Raw genomic sequence first — 20,483 nt, 5'->3', positions numbered from 1 at the left:
CCTCTCTAAACCTAGCATTGTGCGCCTATGATGTGAAGCGCCTGTCTAAACTTTGGCTGGGCACATAAGTGAGCTTCAGACCCTACAGCTTTCTAAATCATAGACCATGTTCCGCTTGGACAAAGTGGTTCTGAGGGTTCATTGCACTTTTTTCCCCAAGGCTTTACTGGGGTTCTCTGGAACAAGGATATTGTTTCCCCAAGTTTTCATGTGTCTAGTTGCCTACTTGACCGACATAGATGTCAGGTCTGTTATGTGTTTATTTGAATAGAACATGAGAACTTCATTCTACAGCCCGAGTTTTTCAGGCAGTCCTAGCCAGAATGTGGCCCAGGCCACGGTTGTACAATAGCCTACTGCATTTCTCTGTTATTCTCCCTTTGCTCTTGAAGCTTTCCCCATGAGTAATAAACATTTGACCCAGAAGTTCTATTACTTCATTTGGACCAGGCCAAAGTTGTCCGATGCTGCGGTTTCCTCCTCCCTCTTTTCTCTACATGTTGTGAAATTTACCCACAGTTGGGGAATGGGCCAGTTGTTTCTTGGTCACTCTGTTGTTCCTAGACAACTTTCTCGGGCCTCAGTGTTTCTTTGTGAAACACCTAAACGCACAGGAGACCTTCAGACGAATATATCAGATTTACCTCAACTGCAAATATGTATCTGCTTGCCAATAATTACTGATTTGAATACTGACTAGAAGTAGACGCATGGTGGTGAACTTCCTTAGGAAAGCCCATTGTAGCTCAGACCTTCACTTCAAAGGCTACTGAAAATCGACAATGAGCAGAAGATATCTTGCTCAAAAGGCGAGACCGGAAATATACCGAGTCATGTCAAGGGCCTCAAAACACTGACAAAGTTGCTTGTGTGGGGAGTACCTAGCCAAAAATTAAATTTCTCTTAGACCACAATATATATTTAGAAATTGAGAATCCGTGTCAGAATCGGTGGGCAAAATCACCTGCCTTGGACGTGAAAGGAACTGTGAGACAGTAGGCCACAGTGGTAGTAATCTTGTCGTGGGGGGAGATTACTCGTGTAAGTAGAGGGAACGTTTGAGTTGACAGTAAATCATGAGGAGGAATGACTTACGGGGGGAAGGCCTCTTGAACAAACCCTTTTTGTGCATCTGTATTAAGTTGTGCAAAAATCTGCAGGCGCAACTTCTGGTGTTTATGCCGGCAAGTGGAATTTATTTCAACATATTTTCGAGTTAGGGATGGGTAAAGGGATGTGGCAGAATGTGACCTTGCAAAATGCATAGAACATCCAAAAATATGTTGGTTTAATGGATTCATAAATGTTTTCCATGGTGTTTCTCATCATGGAAACAGGCGTAGAAGGGCTTCCAACTGAGCAATGCAGTTTACCTGTAATGTTAAAAAATAATAAAACGTTTTTTCTATGCTAATGTACAAAACTGACATGTCCACTATTTCCCAGTACAAATTGCTTGACAGGTTTTCGACGTATGCACGAAACCTACTATCGGTAGGATTGTTTGCAGACTATACAAATTTAAGGTGAATTTTAATGACGTATAGGTTTCCTACTTTGTAATTTTTTTAAAGTCTTACTAGTAACAATCTTTACTAATGCACCAGAGCCCATAATGTCAATACCAAAAACTCAGAGTAGGGCCTTGGATCAGCCATATTCTGTCGTTTTTGTAATTCTCCTTCAGTCATTGCATGAAGAAAACGTAATTCACATTTTGAGTCGTACCAAAGAAGTATTTGCACTTTCACAATTTGCTCTTTCCTATTAGGGATGTTAATCAGCCCACCTGAAGAGTGTTTTCCGCAGCAGTGTGCATGCAGTGCAGTGGTGAATTATTTATGCTCTAAAAGTCTTTCCATTCTCATTTGATACTGCAGTATCAGGGAATTCGCACCTAAGCGTGTTTTCCCTTTAAGTGGGACTGATGTTCCCAGACGTGATTCCACTCTTCCATGTGGTTTGCGTTTCTAGAAGTGCTTTCTCGATCCTGCTAAGGTAGCACCTAAATGTTTTTCTCACCATCTTGGGTTCATTCACAACACATCTCTTAATATTAGGAGGTGAGTGCAGAATATTTGATTGAACTGCAGAGGTACTACACCTGGAGGCAATAGTACTTTTGATTGATCTAGGAAAAGCATTTGACTCACTATATTGAGGCTACCTGAGGGCAGTATTGTGTTGCTTGAATATGGGAGAGCAGTGGGATTGTACTTCTCTAAGTGAGGATCAAGTAATATATCTCTACTGCGTACAAAATGTTCAAAGGCGCGAGTGCCCGCTCTTGCCGCTGTTCTTTGCAGTAACAATGGCACCCTTCACTAACATCACAAGGAGGGGGGGAGGTGCGAGTGTGGTATTCCGCTGGTAGAAGGTGTTCATGTTATTTTGTTGCATGCTTCAGTACCTTCGAGATGCTAACTCGGGGGGCGCACATTCAATGCTTGGAGGAGGACGGGAGGATATCAGGTCTAAAAATTAATTCGAAAAAAAATCGGTCAGTGCCCGGTGTTTTTGATTAAGTCACGGCCACCTAAGGTGGGGATAAAATGGGCCCCTCAAGTCTTGCGATACCTGGGAGTCAAGCTCTATCACACAGAGAATAACACCAGAGAGGGGAACTTAAGAGGTGCTTCAGACCATTGTAAAGTAATGTGGAATTCACTTAAGTTACCAATAATTGCTACAATCATGTTATCCAAAATGATGGTCTTGCCGAGGGTATTATATTACTTTACTAATCTACGAATCTGGAACCAACAGGCATTGCTTGAAGCACTAAACATGCTCCTATGGAAATTAGTCTGGGATGGTGACAGGCCACAAACATCCCTCTGCATACTGCAAATCCCTGCTAAATAAAGGAGTAGGAGCCCCTGACTATGAGTTTTAGGTTTGTGGCGTGTGTAACTGTAGGTAGACATACTCTCCATACTCCTGCCATCTGGTATTGGGCTCAGACATGTACAACTTGTTTTTCTTCAAAGATGTCTGATGTATAGTGACTGCTCCCTAGACTGGTAATACGCATGGGCATCAACTCCATAGTTAGATTGTTTTCTTCCTCCATTTGGCTCAGGCATGCTCCCCTGAGGCTGTGAGTCAACTCCCCGTGTTGGTCTTTCTCGGGCCTCTCGCATTCTTCATTCCCAGTAGCCTTCGAACAGTGCTTCGGTGCACCAGTGTTTTCTCCTTACCATCGTGGTCCCTTAATTGGATCCCAGTAGTTGGTTTTGTCTCCATCAGACTCTGAGATCCAAGACCTGCAGGCAAGCCTGGACCAGTGTCAGAAGAGTACTGCTGTTATTTGCAGTATACACCAAAGTACTCACTGCCCTTCCGGTGGCTGATCGTCGAGCCCACAATCGGGGACAGAGCATTCTGGACCTCCACTCTCAGCCATGGTTAGCACTGATCTAAGGCTTCAAAGCCAACCTCGCATGCAACTCCAGCTCCATTGGCGCCCTTTGGTGCGAAGACAGCCTTGAAGCCAAAAAAACTTCAGCATCCAGTTGGCCTGTCCACAGCCAAAAGACCAAGAGCTACTGATCTTACAATGCCTTCAGGAGATGTTGGACTATCAGCAGCGAAGACTACTTATCCATCCTCACATGGGAAAAATAATTGCAAAGCCCTCACTAAAGGTGCAGGAGACTCCCTAGCAAGAGGGAACTCACTCTAGAAGAACAACTGGCATTGGAACCCCCACCGCCTCTGAAGTTGGAAAAATGTCAAGATAGGGGCACCAGCCGATTGCCCCCAAGACCTACTCTTCCACCAATACCTCCACCACTTCCATCTCCTCCTCCTCCACCACCAAAGGGGCTCCCTCCTCCTTCAATTATTATTACAACATCTCACGAATAATACTATTCCGTGGGGTTTACAGGTTAGAAATATTCCCATTCTATTTACTGATGACAAACAATACCTCACATAGTTTAGTGGAGTGGGCACTAAATGTTGAAGAGACTGGCTTGCTTTCTCAATAGAGACAGAGTTACAGCACATTGAATAAGAGCTAAAGGAAACTGAGGAATTAGAAAGGTTGATGTTGGGCGTAGCCTCGATATCAGAGGCAAAGAAATTGACTGAAAAAGTGAACAAACAAGTACCAGAGTTTAAGAACTTTACCACAAACCAAAAAACTACTAAAGTAGTGAGAGATGTTAAAAGGTTTAAAATGGAGACAATATATCCTTATCTGAAAGAAGACATTTATAAACCCAGTCCCTCAAACAATCAAAATCTGCTGGTCTGTTTATAACTTTCTCAGAGACCTCCTCTGACTCCAATTCAGATGCAAACGAAGGTGCACAAGGGAGTTGTACAGATTACCCTGAGCAACACATGTATTTAGAGAGGTGGAAGGGAAGGCAAAGGCAACAGACGAGGGAGGGGCAGAACGACATTTTCAGGAGAAATACAAACACGCAGGACAATGGTCTCCGGACATGGTTTACTCCCAGAGACAGTTTGCTGTCCCCTAAAGAAAGAGAAACATGCATTTAACATGCATGTTGACTTTCTCCCCGTTGGCCAACAAAAATCAAGAAAATTATGACTTTTCTATTCTCAAAGTACTCAACACCTTTAACATCCCGAAACCTTTATTTGCTTTCAGAAAGGACCCAAATGTCCATCAATATCTAGTTAAGGCATTAAATAGAGGAAATGTTACCCCAAATGCTGGGAGTACCACCTATGGTTGGACACTGTAAGTGCAGTAATTGCACAGCGTGCAGTTTTACCAACAATAATAAAAACATAACGATTAATGGGAAACTACGACATCAAAATGTGTTTTCTAATTGTAACACAAAGAATGTGCTGTGCTGCATTTATTGGCCTTGTAGCACAGTGTATTTTGGCTAAACAGCACCGCTGGTGAAAAACAGGGTTTTGTAGCATAAGTCACAAGTGAGGTATCAGATACAGGGGACAGCCCTGTTGCACCACTTTGAATCGTTAGGCTATACAGAAAAAAACATTGAATGGTCCGTCCTGTTCGTGATGCCAGAAGGTGTTAAAGCAGAATCAATAGAGAGCGTGTTATTGAGAACAGACGATTTCGTACAGTGCCCAAAGGTCTGAATGAACATGATGAGGTGTGGGCAATGATCAATGTTTAACACACTATGAGGACATCGCTTAACGTAAAGACTTTACTCATGCAAACAGAGAAAGATTAGTAGTTTCTGTTGATCATAACCTGTAATGATGTTAGATGAAGTGTTTTTTTGTTGTTCTTCTTACTATGTGTCTCAGTATTTATTATAATTTGTTGATTGATAATTATGTGCCTTTTTTAATATACATTGGACTCTTCTGTTGGAGAATCCAGTCTAAACATAAACATTGCGCTGACCAGGGTCCAAATTGTTTGGGGAACTGTATTATAGTTTCCACTAGAAGAGCGAGCCGACAAAGTTACCCTTAGACACACGCAACCTCAATTCTTTTGGACGCTTAATGGTTCAGTTTCCAATTAAACATGGACAAGTCTGTCCAGGCATGACAGTTGGCCACATATCAATAAGACTCAGTATGTTGGAGAGCCATGTATATTTGATGGAGATCATTTGACCCATCCTCCGTAAGAGGCCTGATTATCAAAGTACATGCCATACATATGTGCTGTGGATACTTGTTCCAATATGGCATCTGTTTTATGCCAGAAGTCAAGCAGCATCGGATCAACATACCTTTTGATGGAGAACACCTCATTGGCTCACAAGTTGTTTAGATGCGAGAGAAAATAAAGAAGGATACTGATTTAGCCAAAGCGATGGGGGCGCTCCAGTCCCATCACCTTGTTCCACTTTTCACTGCTCACAATTTTGTGGCAATGCAAAGGTTACCTCCCTGGAGGCTCCCTGCTCCTACCAGAGGCGGCAGCAGCCCCAAGCCTGTGGATATTCCAGGGGCGCCTATAGGGGAAGCAATGCCAAGTGGCAGAATAACTTCACTTAGATGTGTCAGTGAGATTCAAGCCCTCACGCTAGAGGAGCCCTTCTTTAACGTTCATGCTGACATAGTAGTCCTAGGAACATAATTGAAGTTTCTACCGAAAATTATCTCTCCTTTCCACGTCAACCACACAACGGAATTCCCAGTGTTCTTCCTGCACCCAGACACAGTAGCAGAGAGGACACCTCACACACTAGCTGTAAAAGGGGCACTCTTTTACAACATTGATAGGACTAAACAAGTTATTTGTCACCTACTCTAAACCACACAAGGGCAGCACATTTCAAAAGCAGGGATAGCTCGCTTAGCTAGTCAAATGTATTTAAACCTGCTATGCTAAAGCCAAAAGACAGTTCCATACTCTGCCTACATTCTATGCAGAGCATGTGCATCTACAGCTACACATGCCACAAACGTCGACTTTTCGATATAGTTGGGAGTAGCCCCATTGTGGCATGGTTCCGACAGTAACCCACATGGAATGCACACTAGATAATTCCAACATTTACAATCTTTTAGAATGGATGCTAAACATATCACAGACTGAACACCAACCAGACCGTACTAGTAATGGCCAAGATAGTGACTGCAGAGTACTGGTGTTCAACTGATAGTCCCACTCACAGCAGTTGCAAAGGTCAGCTGCACCAATGAGCAAAGCTTGTGAGAGCTGCATTATGGGAGGAAGAGGATTGGGATTGCTCAAGCGCCCACTTGTGGTCTGATGGGATGAAACACCAGCAGCATTCAAATAATACACTGAATAGATTTCCTAGGTGTAGAGGGCAAAGGGACACACAGAGATGACCCAACTCATAAGTGGAGGCAGAATTTAGTGATGGATCCCAATAGGAGCATGAAAAGGTGAACTGACTGGCTATTTGTCGGAATAGTGACGGAGAGAAAGAAACCGAATAACTCTCATTAAAATACTGAATTACAAAACAGGACCTAGTAGTGGTTGTACAGTTGGTTTGAAGTCATGGTTAAAATGAGATAACCGTCGAATAACAAGCACAGCAAACAATGTAATGACAATGTTAAGATAATATGATTAAATGTTCAAAGGAAATGTACTGCAAAGGTTTGTCCTCAATGGATGGTGACTGATATAACAAAAATTTATAAAAAGTTTTATAAATAAGTAATAAATATGGTTGTGGGCTTTCAGATGTGATACCACAATGCTGCTTAATTTTCGCCAAAGGTTATTTTGCACCTAGACATGACTTTACTGTAATTAATGCTTCAATGTAATTCCAATTGTCAACCAGCATACCTGTTCGGTCCACCCAAACAACAGCACACACACTGATACTCCACAGAACGACATGACTGTATGTCAGCGTAATTCACATGAGAGGTGCGATTACTTGCCGCCTACATTATTACAGCCACTTACCAGAACACAATTCAGTTATCCACTCCCCGCAATGAACTCCTTGACATCAGGTTGTATCTGGGTGCCCTCCATGATATGATACCACATCTGCAGATCACTTTCTCCATCTCTGACTTCCACCAGTGCTGTCATACCAGCTACTGCCCTTCTGCCGCCATTTATAAGTCATGTAACACACCTGCCCTTGGTGAGCCCAGTATACCCACAAGCCCCAAAGCTTCAGAGTGTTCTTCTATGAACGTTACCTCTGATGCAGCCCACACACCCTGGTACACAACACATTCTTTCACACAAGCTCCATAGCGAGACAAGACATTCTAAAGCAAGAGACTCATTTGCTCAAATCAGCTCAGAAAATCACCTCCTTGCAACCATTGAACATTTCCGTACTCATCACATCAAAGCTGTTCTGCTAAACTGTAGGTCTGCAGACTCCAGGGCACCTTTCACACCTGCCCTCTTGAAACACACTGGCATTGATGCTATTGCACTCACAGAAACCTAGTTCTGCCAATGCTCCTTACACCTGCTTACCACTAGGATACAACATCCACTCCATTAATGGAACAAAATAAATAGTGCTGGGGGGATGGTTTTGCCTTCATCTACACGAAGATCCTTACATGCAAGCTAGTTAATTCAATGAACACTTCTTCATTTCAAAGCATCGCTGTAGAAATTACAAACAAGGCACCTAAGCTACTCAGGCCTACCTTATAGTCTCCACCTGGCAGCAAAAAGAGGTTTACTAATGGCTCCTTTGGTAATAGCACTTATCGACCGACCTTCTCTTTTTTATCAGATTTAGCAGATTTCAAGCTTTTCTGGAGAAAAAGATGAGGATACCCAGACATCCCTCCTCATCCCTCCCCTGAACATCCTACTACAACATTGCCACTTCCCTACCCGCAATAAGGGTGCTACTCGGTATACGGTTAGAATTTAATCCCCAAGTCAAAAACTCATGCTTGTGGCCAGATTTTTAGCTTATGGTAAAAAAGCAAAGATGGCCAATGACGGATCACTTAAGAGCCTTATATGGCAAGAAATAATGCGCAACAGGTCATTTTGCAACACCTGCCTCAAGCAGGCTCAGCACCATCTTGATGCGGGTGATCCGTGGGAAGCCCCTCTACCCCCAGTTTCTTTGTGAGGACACTTACCAAGCAGAGCAACATTATCTCTGTCCTCGCAGAGTTAGATGACCTGGCAAAACGCGCTCATGGCAGCTGGCTGTGCAAACTCGATGGTCCATTGCAACTACCTGCATGCCTACCTTCACCTCTCGCGAAGCTGCAGAAGCACCAGCTGATGCGACTTCCGCTTGGCCTGATTCTGTTAAAACATTATTGATCAGGAAGACTGAAGGGATTCACTGATTCTTTATGATGCTTATATCATTATCCCACAAATTCACTCACTCATTTTGCGTGCACTTGTGGAAAGCTCTCCTCGCTGAGAAAATTTTGGCTAAGGCCAATGTTCAGAATCCTCAACACCCGCTCTTGTAAGGAGGCGTTAGATACCTGTTTAAGGGGAGAATCCACGGAAGTGACAGCAAGGTTCTTGAAACTGACGATGGCAAGAAGTCCCACACGCCTTGGAGATCATAATGAATTCCCTTGAACATGTTTTTGAGGGTCAGAGTCTTGCAGCAGTGTCTTCACTTTTGATTTTCAGAACTGTGTGCTCCCCCTTCTGCCCAATTAAGGGCAGACTGGGCCTAATTTTCTAATATTTGCAGCAGTGGATGGCTCTGCTGTTGTGTACTTTCTAAGCCTCTCCATGTTTTATTTTACTCGGTAATATACTTTTATTGTATTAGACTGTTTTTAGTTTTTCTGAGTAAGAATGTGGATTTTATATCTATCACTTCAGATTTTGAGCTACTACGTAAGGCTCCCTCTGTTTTCTCTTTTGCATCGACTTTTAATTGATTATTGTAGGAGGCTGGACTGGCTTGTAGTGAGTACCAAGGGGTACTTGCACCTTGCACCAGGCCCAGTTATCCCTTATTAGTGTATAGGGTGTCTAGCAGCTTAGGCTGATAGATAATGGTAGCTTAGCAGAGCAGCTTAGGCTGAACTAGGAGACGTGTGAAGCTACCACAGTACCACTTAGTGTCATATGCACAATATCATAAGAAAACACAATACACAGTTATACTAAAAATAAAGGTACTTTATTTTTATGACAATATGCCAAAGTATCTTAGAGTGTACCCTCAGTGAGAGGATAGGAAATATACACAAGATATATATACACAATAGCAAAAATATGCAGTATAGTCTTAGAAAACAGTGCAAACAATGTATAGTTACAATAGGATGCAATGGGGAAACATAGGGATAGGGGCAACACAAACCATATACTCCAAAAGTGGAATGTGAACCACGAATGGACCCCAAACCTATGTGACCTTGTAGAGGGTCGCTGGGACTATTAGAAAATAGTGAGAGTTAGAAAAATAACCCTCCCCAAGACCCTGAAAAGTGAGTGCAAAGTGCACTAAAGTTCCCCTAAGGACAAAATAGTCGTGTTAGAGGGAAAATGCAAGGAAAACACAAATCAGCAATGCAACAACGATGGATTCCTGACTGAGGGTACCTGTGGAACAAGGGGACCAAGTCCAAAAGTCACAAGAAACTCGGAGATGGGCAGATGCCCAAGAAATGCCAGCGGTTGGTGCAAAGAAGCTCTTACTAGGCTGAAGAACTGTGAATACTGCAGGAACGACAAGGGCAGAGACAGAGACCCTAAATAGCCAGAAAAGAGGGTTTGGCTACCTAGGAGAGAGGAAAGGCTACTAACACCTGAAGGAGCCTATCACAAGGAGTCTCTGACGTCACCTGGTGGCACTGGCCACTCAGAGCAGTCCAGTGTGCCAGCAGCACCTCTGTTTCCAAGATGGCAGAGGTCTGGAGCACACTGGAGGAGCTCTGGACACCTCCCAGGGGAGGTGCAGGTCAGGGGAGTGGTCACTCCCCTTTCCTTTGTCCAGTTTCGCGCCAGAGCAGGGGCTAAGGGGTCCCTGAACCGGTGTAGACTGGCTTATGCAGAATTGGGCACATCTGTGCCCAACAAAGCATTTCCAGAGGCTGGGGGAGGCTACTCCTCCCCTGCCTTCACACCATTTTCCAAAGGGAGAGGGTGTCACACCCTCTCTCAGAGGAAGTTCTTTGTTCTGCCATCCTGGGCCAGGCCTGGCTGGACCCCAGGAGGGCAGCTGCCTGTCTGAGGGGTTGGCAGCAGCAGCAGCTGCAGAGAAACCCCAGGAAGGGCAGTCTGGCAGTACCAGGGTCTGTGCTACAGACCACTGGGATCATGGAATTGTACCAACAATGCCAGGATGGCATAGAGGGGGCAATTCCCTGATCATAGACATGTTACATGGCCATATTCGGAGTTACCATGGTGGAGCTACATATAGGTAGTGACCTATATGTAGTGCACGCGTGTAATGGTGTCCCCGCACTCACAAAGTTCAGTGAATTGGCTCTGAACAATGTGGGGGCACCTTGGCTAGTGCCAGGGTGCCCTCACACTAAGTAACTTTGCACCTAACCTTTACCAGGTAAAGGTTAGACATATAGGTGACTTATAAGTTACTTAAGTGCAGTGTAAAATGGCTGTGAAATAACGTGGACGTTATTTCACTCAGGCTGCAGTGGCAGGCCTGTGTAAGAATTGTCAGAGCTCCCTATGGGTGGCAAAAGAAATGCTGCAGCCCATAGGGATCTCCTGGAACCCCAATACCCTGGGTACCTCAGTACCATATACTAGGGAATTATAAGGGTGTTCCAGTAAGCCAATGAAATTGGTAAAAATGGTCACTAGCCTGTCAGTGACAATTTGGAAAGAAATGAGAGAGCATAACCACTGAGGTTCTGATTAGCAGAGCCTCAGTGAGACAGTTAGTCACTACACAGGTAACACATTCAGGCACACTTATGAGCATTGGGGCCCTGGGTTACCAGGGTCCCAGTGACACATACAACTAAAACAACATATATACAGTGAAAAATGGGGGTAACATGCCAGGCAAGATGGTACTTTCCTACAATTATAACGTGTTGTACTTTTGTGTTTGCTTGACAACGTTTCATCTTGATTATGGCAATGACTTTTATTAATCGCGCCAAATAAAATCCAATCCAATCTTATTGGGACACCAGCAGCACCATACGCGGCTCTGTAGGTATTCGAAAGTGGATTGGTCAGAACACTTTGAGAACTTCGCCCTTAATACACACTACTCTTGCTAAACTGGAGACAGAAATGGTTACATCTAGAGACCTTACTAGAGAACACATTAGCAATGAGCATTGGCAACAGCAACAGGTCTGGCTAAGGCAGTGGTTCCCAACTTGTGGTCCGGGGATCCCTTTGGGTCCGTGAAGCCTCCTAAGGGAATCCTTGACTGTTTAGCCAATTAACGAATGTTAAGAGATTAACAAAGTGTATATAAATAAAGTGGAGAAACGTACAATTGAACATTTTGAACGTAATATAAATGTTAAGGAATTTGAAATTGGAGGCTACAAATGAAATTAGTATTCTCAAATTGATTCATAAGAGCAATACAGTTGCGTCATACAGAATGTACTATTGGTGATGGGTGACTTCAATTGAATTTAGAAAAGCGCCAATCTTCCTATTACATTTAAAATTTGTATTTGTATTTTATTTATTAAATAAAATGTGTTATCATTTGTGTATGTGTTTGATGGAATGCTTGTTTCTGTACTTTTTGTGTATTATTTTGCGGTTCAAATTATCGACAGTGTATAGGCCTCGGTCACCGGCTTCCATTAATGACTCAGTGAGGGGTGCCAGAATTCCAGTAACGGTTCGGTGGGGGTCCCCGGGTTCCAGTAATGATAAAGTGGGGGTCCACAGAAGTCGATAGGTTGAGAACCACTGTGCTAATGAATGCAAACACAAGCACGGACACACGCTCACACACTGTGTGCCCTGCATGTTCGCAACATGTAACTGTGGTTGGTCTGTTGTTTTTTTTTTTTCAAATAGCTGGTGCCACACATCACAGCTTTCTTAGGGAATAAAAAATATAGCACAGACAGAAGGCGTGTCTGTGCGCCTTTGTACCTGCCCTTGTGTATATATTTGTTAACACATTAAACCCAGACCTGTTAGCATTGGCAATGGCCTTTGATTCGGGATTTCTACAAGTTACAGCTTTTTGGCATTACCTTTCAGAATTGTGCGTCAAGTGAACACCGCTTTGGTCACAATATTACAAAATGTAGGCCATTATAGCGTATTTGAAACATCTTATCTTCAGGGTAGGTGGAAGCATCAGTAAAGTTTAGTGATGTCCTTAAGTATATTTTCCATTACCTACAGTACCTTGGGTGTTTTTTCTTTTCTTGTTGGAGGCTTATGAGCTCATGTGCTTTTTTTGGCGAGAACAAAGGGAAGTTTCCTGGAGCATGTGGCTGAATTGACTTGGCAGCGGCTTGCACTACTACAATGATATCTTTAATTTCCTGCACAAGTGCTTTAAAGCTGGCTGTAGAAGTCATGTTTTCGTTTCTCTGTTCCCCCCCAGGCAGAGTATGAAGTGCAGCCAGATGAGAAACGGAGAGACTGCGGTCTGAAGGTCCTCAACAGATACTTCAAGAATGGGGTAATTGTTCTTAATGGCAATTAGCAGACTGCCTCTGCCTTCTCTGTGCTCTTCGTCTTGGTAAAGGAAGCCAGGGACTTAATGGTCCTTTCTAGAAAGAAGATATATTAATGCTCACAAACTCTGTTACGATGAGCGCTTTTGTGTTGGATCGGAAGATGCTACTTAGAGTCCTTTCCTTCGCATTTCTACTCTTTACTGTATGCAGTTCTTTCCTGTTCTTCTTTCATGAGTCTTTTATCTTCCCTCTGTGTTCCCTCCTTCCATTTATAGTTTTTCCTTTGTTTCCACTCCTTTCCCTCACTGCTTCCATTTTCTCTTTATTACGCCCCTTGTTGTTCACTGAATCCCACTTTACTCTAACCAGCTTCCTCTTCTCAGTCCCTGCTGTGCCTGTCGCCTGCTCTCTGTTTCATCTCCCCTGTTCCCTCCTTTGCTACTCCACCCTTCCTCCTTTACTCTTTGGATCTCTCCCTCCTGGTCTGGGTTTCTCTCATCTCTTCTTGTCCTGCTTTACTCACCAGTCCCTTCCGTTTTCTTCTTCCTTCCCCTTATCGTCTGCTTTTTTCTCAATCCTTTTGACTCTTCTCCATCCTGGAACTCAGAGTTTGGACCTCGTTGCAAAGCAACTGAGCACTGTCGTCCTCTCTTCCTCCATTTCCTGTTCACGTCATCCCCATCCCCATCCTTTATCCCCCAGTCCTCTTCTGATCCCTCTTTCCTTCCTCTGCCAGATTCTTGTTTCCTAGTTCTTCCTTCCCTCTTCCTCATTTCAAACTTTTTGCTGTTTGTTTTGCTTTCACCCCCCCCCCCCTCAGCTCTCTTATCATTCCCGGCGCCTTGAGGACCAATGTAGGATAAAATCATCTTCCTTGCTTCTCATTCTCTTGTTCCCTCCTCCCCCCTCTCCTGTTTTTTCCACGCTTCTCTTGTTCCCTCCTCCTATCCCAAGTTCGTTGTTGCGTTAAGTAAAAGCTGAAAAAACTTGCTGTTTCTCCTCCAAGATGGAGCTGAGCCTGGTAATGTGTACATCAAACCACCTGCTAAAAGCACGAGGTCTTAAACTCTACTGCAGTCAAGACTGCCAGCATTTCTCCTGCTTGTGTTGCCCCAACTATGCTTTACAAAGTGAGAGTTGAGATGGACCTGTACAAATGCTTGGGATCAACATCTCAACGTTGCCTGTTTCACACTGTGTGATATTCTAGGTAATTTGTAATTCACTTATGCAAAAATCAGGACCCTTCGAAATGTGATAATCTTTTTTGACTGTTGTAGAAAACCTCTACTGCTATGATTTATTCATCAGCCTCATCATCAAATAATTTATTTGGGTTGTGAAATGTAACTGTGGAAATCAAACAATGAATTGACGTCGACTGTAAGGTGTATATCAATAAGCAAATAATTTCCTCGTTTTGTCATCCTTCTTACCGACCAAAGGAGTCCTCAGCTCTGCCCACTACCCAGGGATTTGCCCACAATGCACCACCCACGGGGTGACCTGGATAAACAGCAAAGCTCTCCTGCCTATTCTACAGGCAACAGAAGGGGTCCAATAAATAATGGATGCTGTGTTATGCTCGCTCTGCATCAGTACAGCTGATTTGGCCCCAAGATCGGGCGTGGAGCAGCCAGCGCTGGAGGGATTCAGAATCCCATTAGGAGGTCTCATTCATTTTTAACCACCTTTGTGTGTCACGACCTAGAATACAGTTCTTATTGTTTTTTTTAAAGGGCAAAGTTCTTAAAGACTCAAACACGTCAACACATTTAAATCCACAGGCTTTTCATTTGCTTATTTTAGGACTGGAATAGCAACGTTGTGCATGATGCCTTTGTGGGCGCCATCTCTTAGATAATCTGCATGATAATCATATCACTCATAGCACCCAGATACGGTGCTGTCCTCAAAAATATATGAGGCAATATGTCCCTAGTGATACAATTCAAGTAACACTTCAAATACAGTCAATGATAAAGAATGTACTCAAAAAGGGAGTTTGATGTCAGTAAATTTAGAAGAACCATCAAGGTTTATTAAAATATTAAAGCACAATACAGAAAGGTAAACATATAGCAGTATCAATAAATTAGTCAAATGACATCGAAATCAGTTCACATGAAGGCGTCCCTTTAGCATTTCAGTAGTCACAGCCATGAGCAAAAGCTGAAAAATAGACCAAGGTATGCAGCAAATTGATTCTAATGTAATTATAATCCGAAAATAATTTTTACACCTTCTTGTGTGGTCTCGTGCACAAAAGAGAAATACTCTTTAAGATGGCTTTGCTCAACAACAAGCAGTAGAGGTCCAACCATTGGTGAACTACTTCCCACTACGTAATGGGCAGTGGAGATGAACAGGGCTGGTTCTCATGTAACACAGCTAGTACGCAGCACTTAAGGTACTGCAACAGGGTGCAGACTCTGCCACATTTAACATCATAGGCCCAGTAGGAATAATTATAATAATTTGTTTTTGGGTTCAGCTGGACAGCGCAGTTGTCTGCAGTACCAGCTGCAACATTTAAAATACTCATACAGTGAGCTTTGGCTCCACCCAGAGGAGTATTACTCTCTTACCACATGCTACTGGCTCGCTGGTATCTTTCTGCCTCCCAATGACCACTTTCGTTGCTCTGCATGGCGGACTATTTTACATCTTAAAACTACACTAACTCATCATCATTCATTGAGTACCCCATAGATACATGACATGCAGAAAGCAGTGTTTTCTTTTTTGTTTTTACTGCTGCAAGCTTTTTAAAATGTTTTAGTGAGAACTCAGAATGCAAGTCAGGACTGTTGGCTATGCCCGTACTTGCTTTATAAAGCACTGCATGCTGCTTTTGTGATGAGCAGTTTGACTGGGGTGAATGTTGGATTTGTTCCACATTCCGTCCATCATCTGTTCTTTTTGCATTTGTCACCCTAAGTGGGAAGGGTATGCCCAGATGTGAGTCCCGTGCTCGCTATGCCACCAGATTCAAGCAAACCTGGCTGATGAGGATTGATACCTTAGGATGCTTGTTTCTGGTCCAAGGAGGACCTGGCTTGGTAGGTCGTGCTGGACTGTTTCTATGGAGATCAGGGTCAAGACTGATTTGCATATGGCTAGGTCCAAACTGGAATGGCATGATGAGCAAAACAACTGATGGATTAAACCCAGATCTGTGACTGGAAGCGAATGTCTGATTTGTTCCACATTCTGTCCATCATCTGTTCTTTTAGATAATACCATTAATATAAACAATAATGCAGAATATGCACAGAAGGGGGCTTTGTTTCACGCTTCTTTTGACACTCGGTAGTCACATGTAGCTTGCCTGTTATGATAGCTGACATTGACTAGCAGTTGTATGAGTTCGCCTGCAGATGTTCTCTTTGTGTTGTATTTTTGTTCTGTAAGAGTGTGATCACTTGCCCATTCAGCCTTTACTTCATTGGAATGTCACACACACATTTTACAAAAACCCAAGAAACAGCATAGTGGTGATGCAGTGCCACACATGCTAGCTAGACACAGAAAACATAGCCTGCTAGTGCTTGCAACTGACTAGAAAACTACATTGGATTTTGAGGGGACTCTTCTCACCTAAGATGGCTACCACTTGAATATGAAGATGTGGCTGCCACCTTAGATGAGATGATTGCTCTCAAAATCTAATGTGGTTTACCACTGATTGTTACATTGATCGGCGGTCTGTCTTTCGTGCCTGTGGCATGGCTTACCGTGCTTCCAGCCAGCATCCAGAATTTGGCATCTGCTTGCATTTTACCCAAATCAAGAGTGTGAAATTTTGCTACCTGATCTTTCGTGACACAGGTGTATCATGTCAGTGTGCACACCTACGTCCTTCAGTGATTTTGCTTGTCTGCTCAGCCATACACCCACCTGTCCAGTCTTCCATTTTCCAGTCTGCTGGCAAACCCCTCTTCTGCCATTGCTTCCAGTTATATTCAGCAGTTTTCCCTGCATGGCTGCGCTGCTTTAGTCCTAATGCGTGGACAAGAAGTGGCCCTTGCATCAGTTCATTGACCTGCATTGAGGTGGCTCATGACCATACAGGGAAGTGGTGAACTGGAAAGTGGGCAAGAGCAACCAGTGCAAGTAATAGGAGGTGAGTGTAGGTGACTATTATCCCTCGTCATACTGAACACAGCTTACTGCATTTCTACACTATAAGAAAGCTGCAACTCTTCCCTTGGCAATTGGTTGAACTTGGTGGTGCAATGCTAACCAGCTGCTTCCAGTGACACCTCTTTGAGATTTGTTTCAGAGCTTCTTTCTAATTCTTCTGGATTTGTTATAGCTTAGTAGCCGAATAGGCAGAAAGAATGGTTGGGTGGTGAATAAGGGCCAATTGGTGGCTGACACAGAGATCAGTGGCAGCCTGTACCCTTTTAAAGTGGTGGGGCGAGTGAAGTGCCCCACTACTTCGCAAAAAAAACAAAAAGAAAGCACCCCTCCCTCCAAAACCCTAAAGTAAACCACCCCTCCCACCAAAAGCGGGCTCCGCGTCCTGTTCCTGTGCTTCTGCTCTCTGATAGAGGAAGAGCTCTCCTAGCCAATCCAGACGCTGTTCTTATGCTGTTAACCAGCATGAAAGAAGCACCTGGATTGGCTGGAGCGTTCTGGCTGGACGTTCTTTCAGGCCTTGGAGGGCTGTGCCTGGTCTCCACCCAGCTGCCTAAAGGTAACTGGGTGGAGAGCTTCAAAGTGACATGTCACTTTGGTACTTTAGAGCATCCAGTCCAGGCACTGCCCCAGCCCTCTGCTGCTAGAAGCAGAGACAGTCCTCTGCTACCTCTGCTTCCGGAAGCAGAGGGCACGCCGAGCATGTCTCTGGGCTGGTGTATGCTGCGTAGGAAGAAATAAAATGGCAATGAAATCTTTCCATTGCCATTCTATTTCTTCCTGCTAGGCTCGCAGTGGACAGGGAGGCGACGCTCCACCTCCCTCAGAGAAGCCGCCACTGAAAGAGAGTGGCAGTAGCACTGGCGCCACTGTTACAAGCGCATATACACTAAAACAGATTTCGCAATGTTTTCTAGGGTTCCAAATGGATATGACGTCAGAATGATTTCTCCCTTTGGTAAGAGAATATGTGGGACAGCTCATCTAGAACACAGTAGCACATAAGAAATGGTCATTTCAATTTTGTTCAAACAGTAAGGAGTTATGTTTTCATGTATTTGCATAATCAGTGCTTAAAGGTACTAATTTATTTGTTATATCAACACACTTGCCATCTTTACAACTGTGCTTGCAGACCAAAAGTGAAGAAGCACTTTAATTTATAAAGCAGACCTATAGACCTTGACAATTAATCTTCTTCTATGTTGCTGGTATGGGAGGAGCTCCTTCCATGTCCTTCTTCTCTTGCCTGTTTTTTTAGAAAATTATTATTTGCCCTTTTGAGATGAACCCCATCAGCCTTCTGGGCGCCGCTGTCCTTCCTCTGTGGAGTCTCCAACGTTATTTCATTTACCTACTTTTTTCTAATTACAGTCAACTCCCAAGTTATGTTGTGCCTGGTGACTCTTCTGATTTCCCCTTGACTCTTTTTTCTGTTTTCCAGCTGATCTGATACTTCTTCTTTTCCAGATTTCAATACGCATAGAAAACAACACCCTTTCCAGTTTCTTTGGATATTATTTTTTATGTTTGATATTCCCCGAACCTGACCTAGTAGTCAATTATAAGTCTAGAAATTGTTTTTCAAGGATCTGGGACTTTACAAAATGGAAAATCACTATAATACATATTCTCCATTTTGGATTTGTAAGTAGTGGGTTTTCTGTTCAGTGTTTGTGTCAAAAAAACACACCACCTTCTTGCTTGTGTTTTTCTTCCATCCGTGAGGTTTAGCTCCACAAACACTGCACACGTCATCTTTTTAGCTTTCTCAAAGCAGTACAAATCATGCCATCACATTACCTTCACACTATTGCATGTCTATTCCTGAACACAATGTGCCCTAGGCACATCACATTAGAGCCTAATTTGTTTTGTGACAAGGCCATGTAAAATAAATAATCCACATCCTGGCTTAGTGCCTGCAAATGAAATCCTGTCTGAAGCTCATACCAAAGTCCTTTGTGGTTATGCTACCTCAGAATTACTCATAAATACATCCCAATACAAAATCCGCTGCTTCACCTCTCAACTGAAAAGCGATATGTTACACAACTTATAGATCCAGTCAAGGATATGCTCACTGTGCAGCTTTTATTCACAGTCAAGAACCGAGTGTGAGCTATGGGACATGAGAAGTGTAAAGAAGTTGTATAGAAAGATGGAGCCACTCATCCTTAATGACTTGAGGTTGGGTGCTTACAGGGGAGCTTTGTCTTATAAAGAGTTGGTTAGAGTAAACTTTATGTAATCTATAGTAGTTGTTCCATAACTAATACAGTGCTGTATTCATGTCACGTACAGGTGTACTGAGCATTCATAGTGTCCTACATGGTTCTCTTTGGATGAAGAATGGTCTTCAAAGATTTTATGCTGGTTCTTGATTATCTTATATGTACTTATGTACTTATTATATGTACTTGTCTCTTGAAAGTGCATCTATTAAGAAAAATAATAGTAAACTAGGCAGCTAGATTAACGTGACATATAAAGCAATTAAACCATACTAAACCAGCTTTATGATCCCACGCTGGTTGTTGCTTAAATAGTCATTTACTCTTCTGTTGCTAACTCCTAGTTCATATTCTGTTAAACCTCTTAACCTGTATCTCCAGACCTTCCGCACTGGTCTACAAACATGTATGCATAAGCTAGCTGTATCTGTCATAATTCTGAAGGTCCCGTTCACATTCCTGTTCAGGGTTTTTGAATAATTCAAACAAGATTATGATAGAAGTTCTTTGAAAAAAGATTACATTTTACAAACGGTTGATTATTTAAAGCTTTTATCACAGTGGCATTATTTGTATGAGGCATTCCTATCATCTCGAATGCATTTTGAAGTGTACTTCATCAGTGATTTTGTTTTATGACAAACATTTTAATCTCAAAACCTGAAGTGCTAAATACAGAAAAAAGAGTAGCTCACATGATAGCTTGAATCCCATATCTAAAAAAAAGCCAATTTGACCTGTTCAGCAATCTTTATAGTGCGAATGATTGAAAGTCACAAGATTATAACCCAAAAAAAGTAATAAATCTTCATGACAACCTGAAAAACAAGTCCATCATAAATAATAGACTGTGAATTAGGATATCCTGCTTAATATTCACCATCCATCTGAGGTTCTCTGCATCCTGTGCCACTTGTTTTGCAAATGCTGTTTATACGTAACTTGTTTATACTGCCACATGTGGATGTCTGTCTCTTTTGACTCAGGCATAGCATATTGTCAATCACAATCTGAATTCTTTTTCAGTATCTTACCAGCAATATCCTATGCCGCATTCCTCCACTGTCAGCTTTATTAATTGAT

The 20,483-nt window shown here is 43.0% G+C and overlaps 1 protein-coding gene across 2 annotated transcripts in view; it reads left to right on the top strand.

Annotated features, from left to right (window-relative positions):
• Positions 1-20,483, top strand: part of GRK4 (G protein-coupled receptor kinase 4) — a 327,289-nt gene that overhangs the window by 152,092 nt on the left and 154,714 nt on the right. The window contains exon 4 of one of the 2 annotated variants that reach the window (XM_069203507.1): positions 12,948-13,025. The exons of the other annotated variant lie outside the window; for it this stretch is intronic. Coding sequence (XP_069059608.1) covers positions 12,948-13,025 — 78 coding nt within the window. The remainder of the gene's footprint in view (positions 1-12,947; positions 13,026-20,483) is intronic. 2 annotated transcript variants of the gene reach the window in all.

The sequence above is a fragment of the Pleurodeles waltl genome, chromosome 1_2 (assembly GCF_031143425.1).
Source record: "Pleurodeles waltl isolate 20211129_DDA chromosome 1_2, aPleWal1.hap1.20221129, whole genome shotgun sequence".
Taxonomy (NCBI): domain Eukaryota; kingdom Metazoa; phylum Chordata; class Amphibia; order Caudata; family Salamandridae; genus Pleurodeles; species Pleurodeles waltl.
This window is presented reverse-complemented; position numbering and strand designations above follow the sequence as displayed.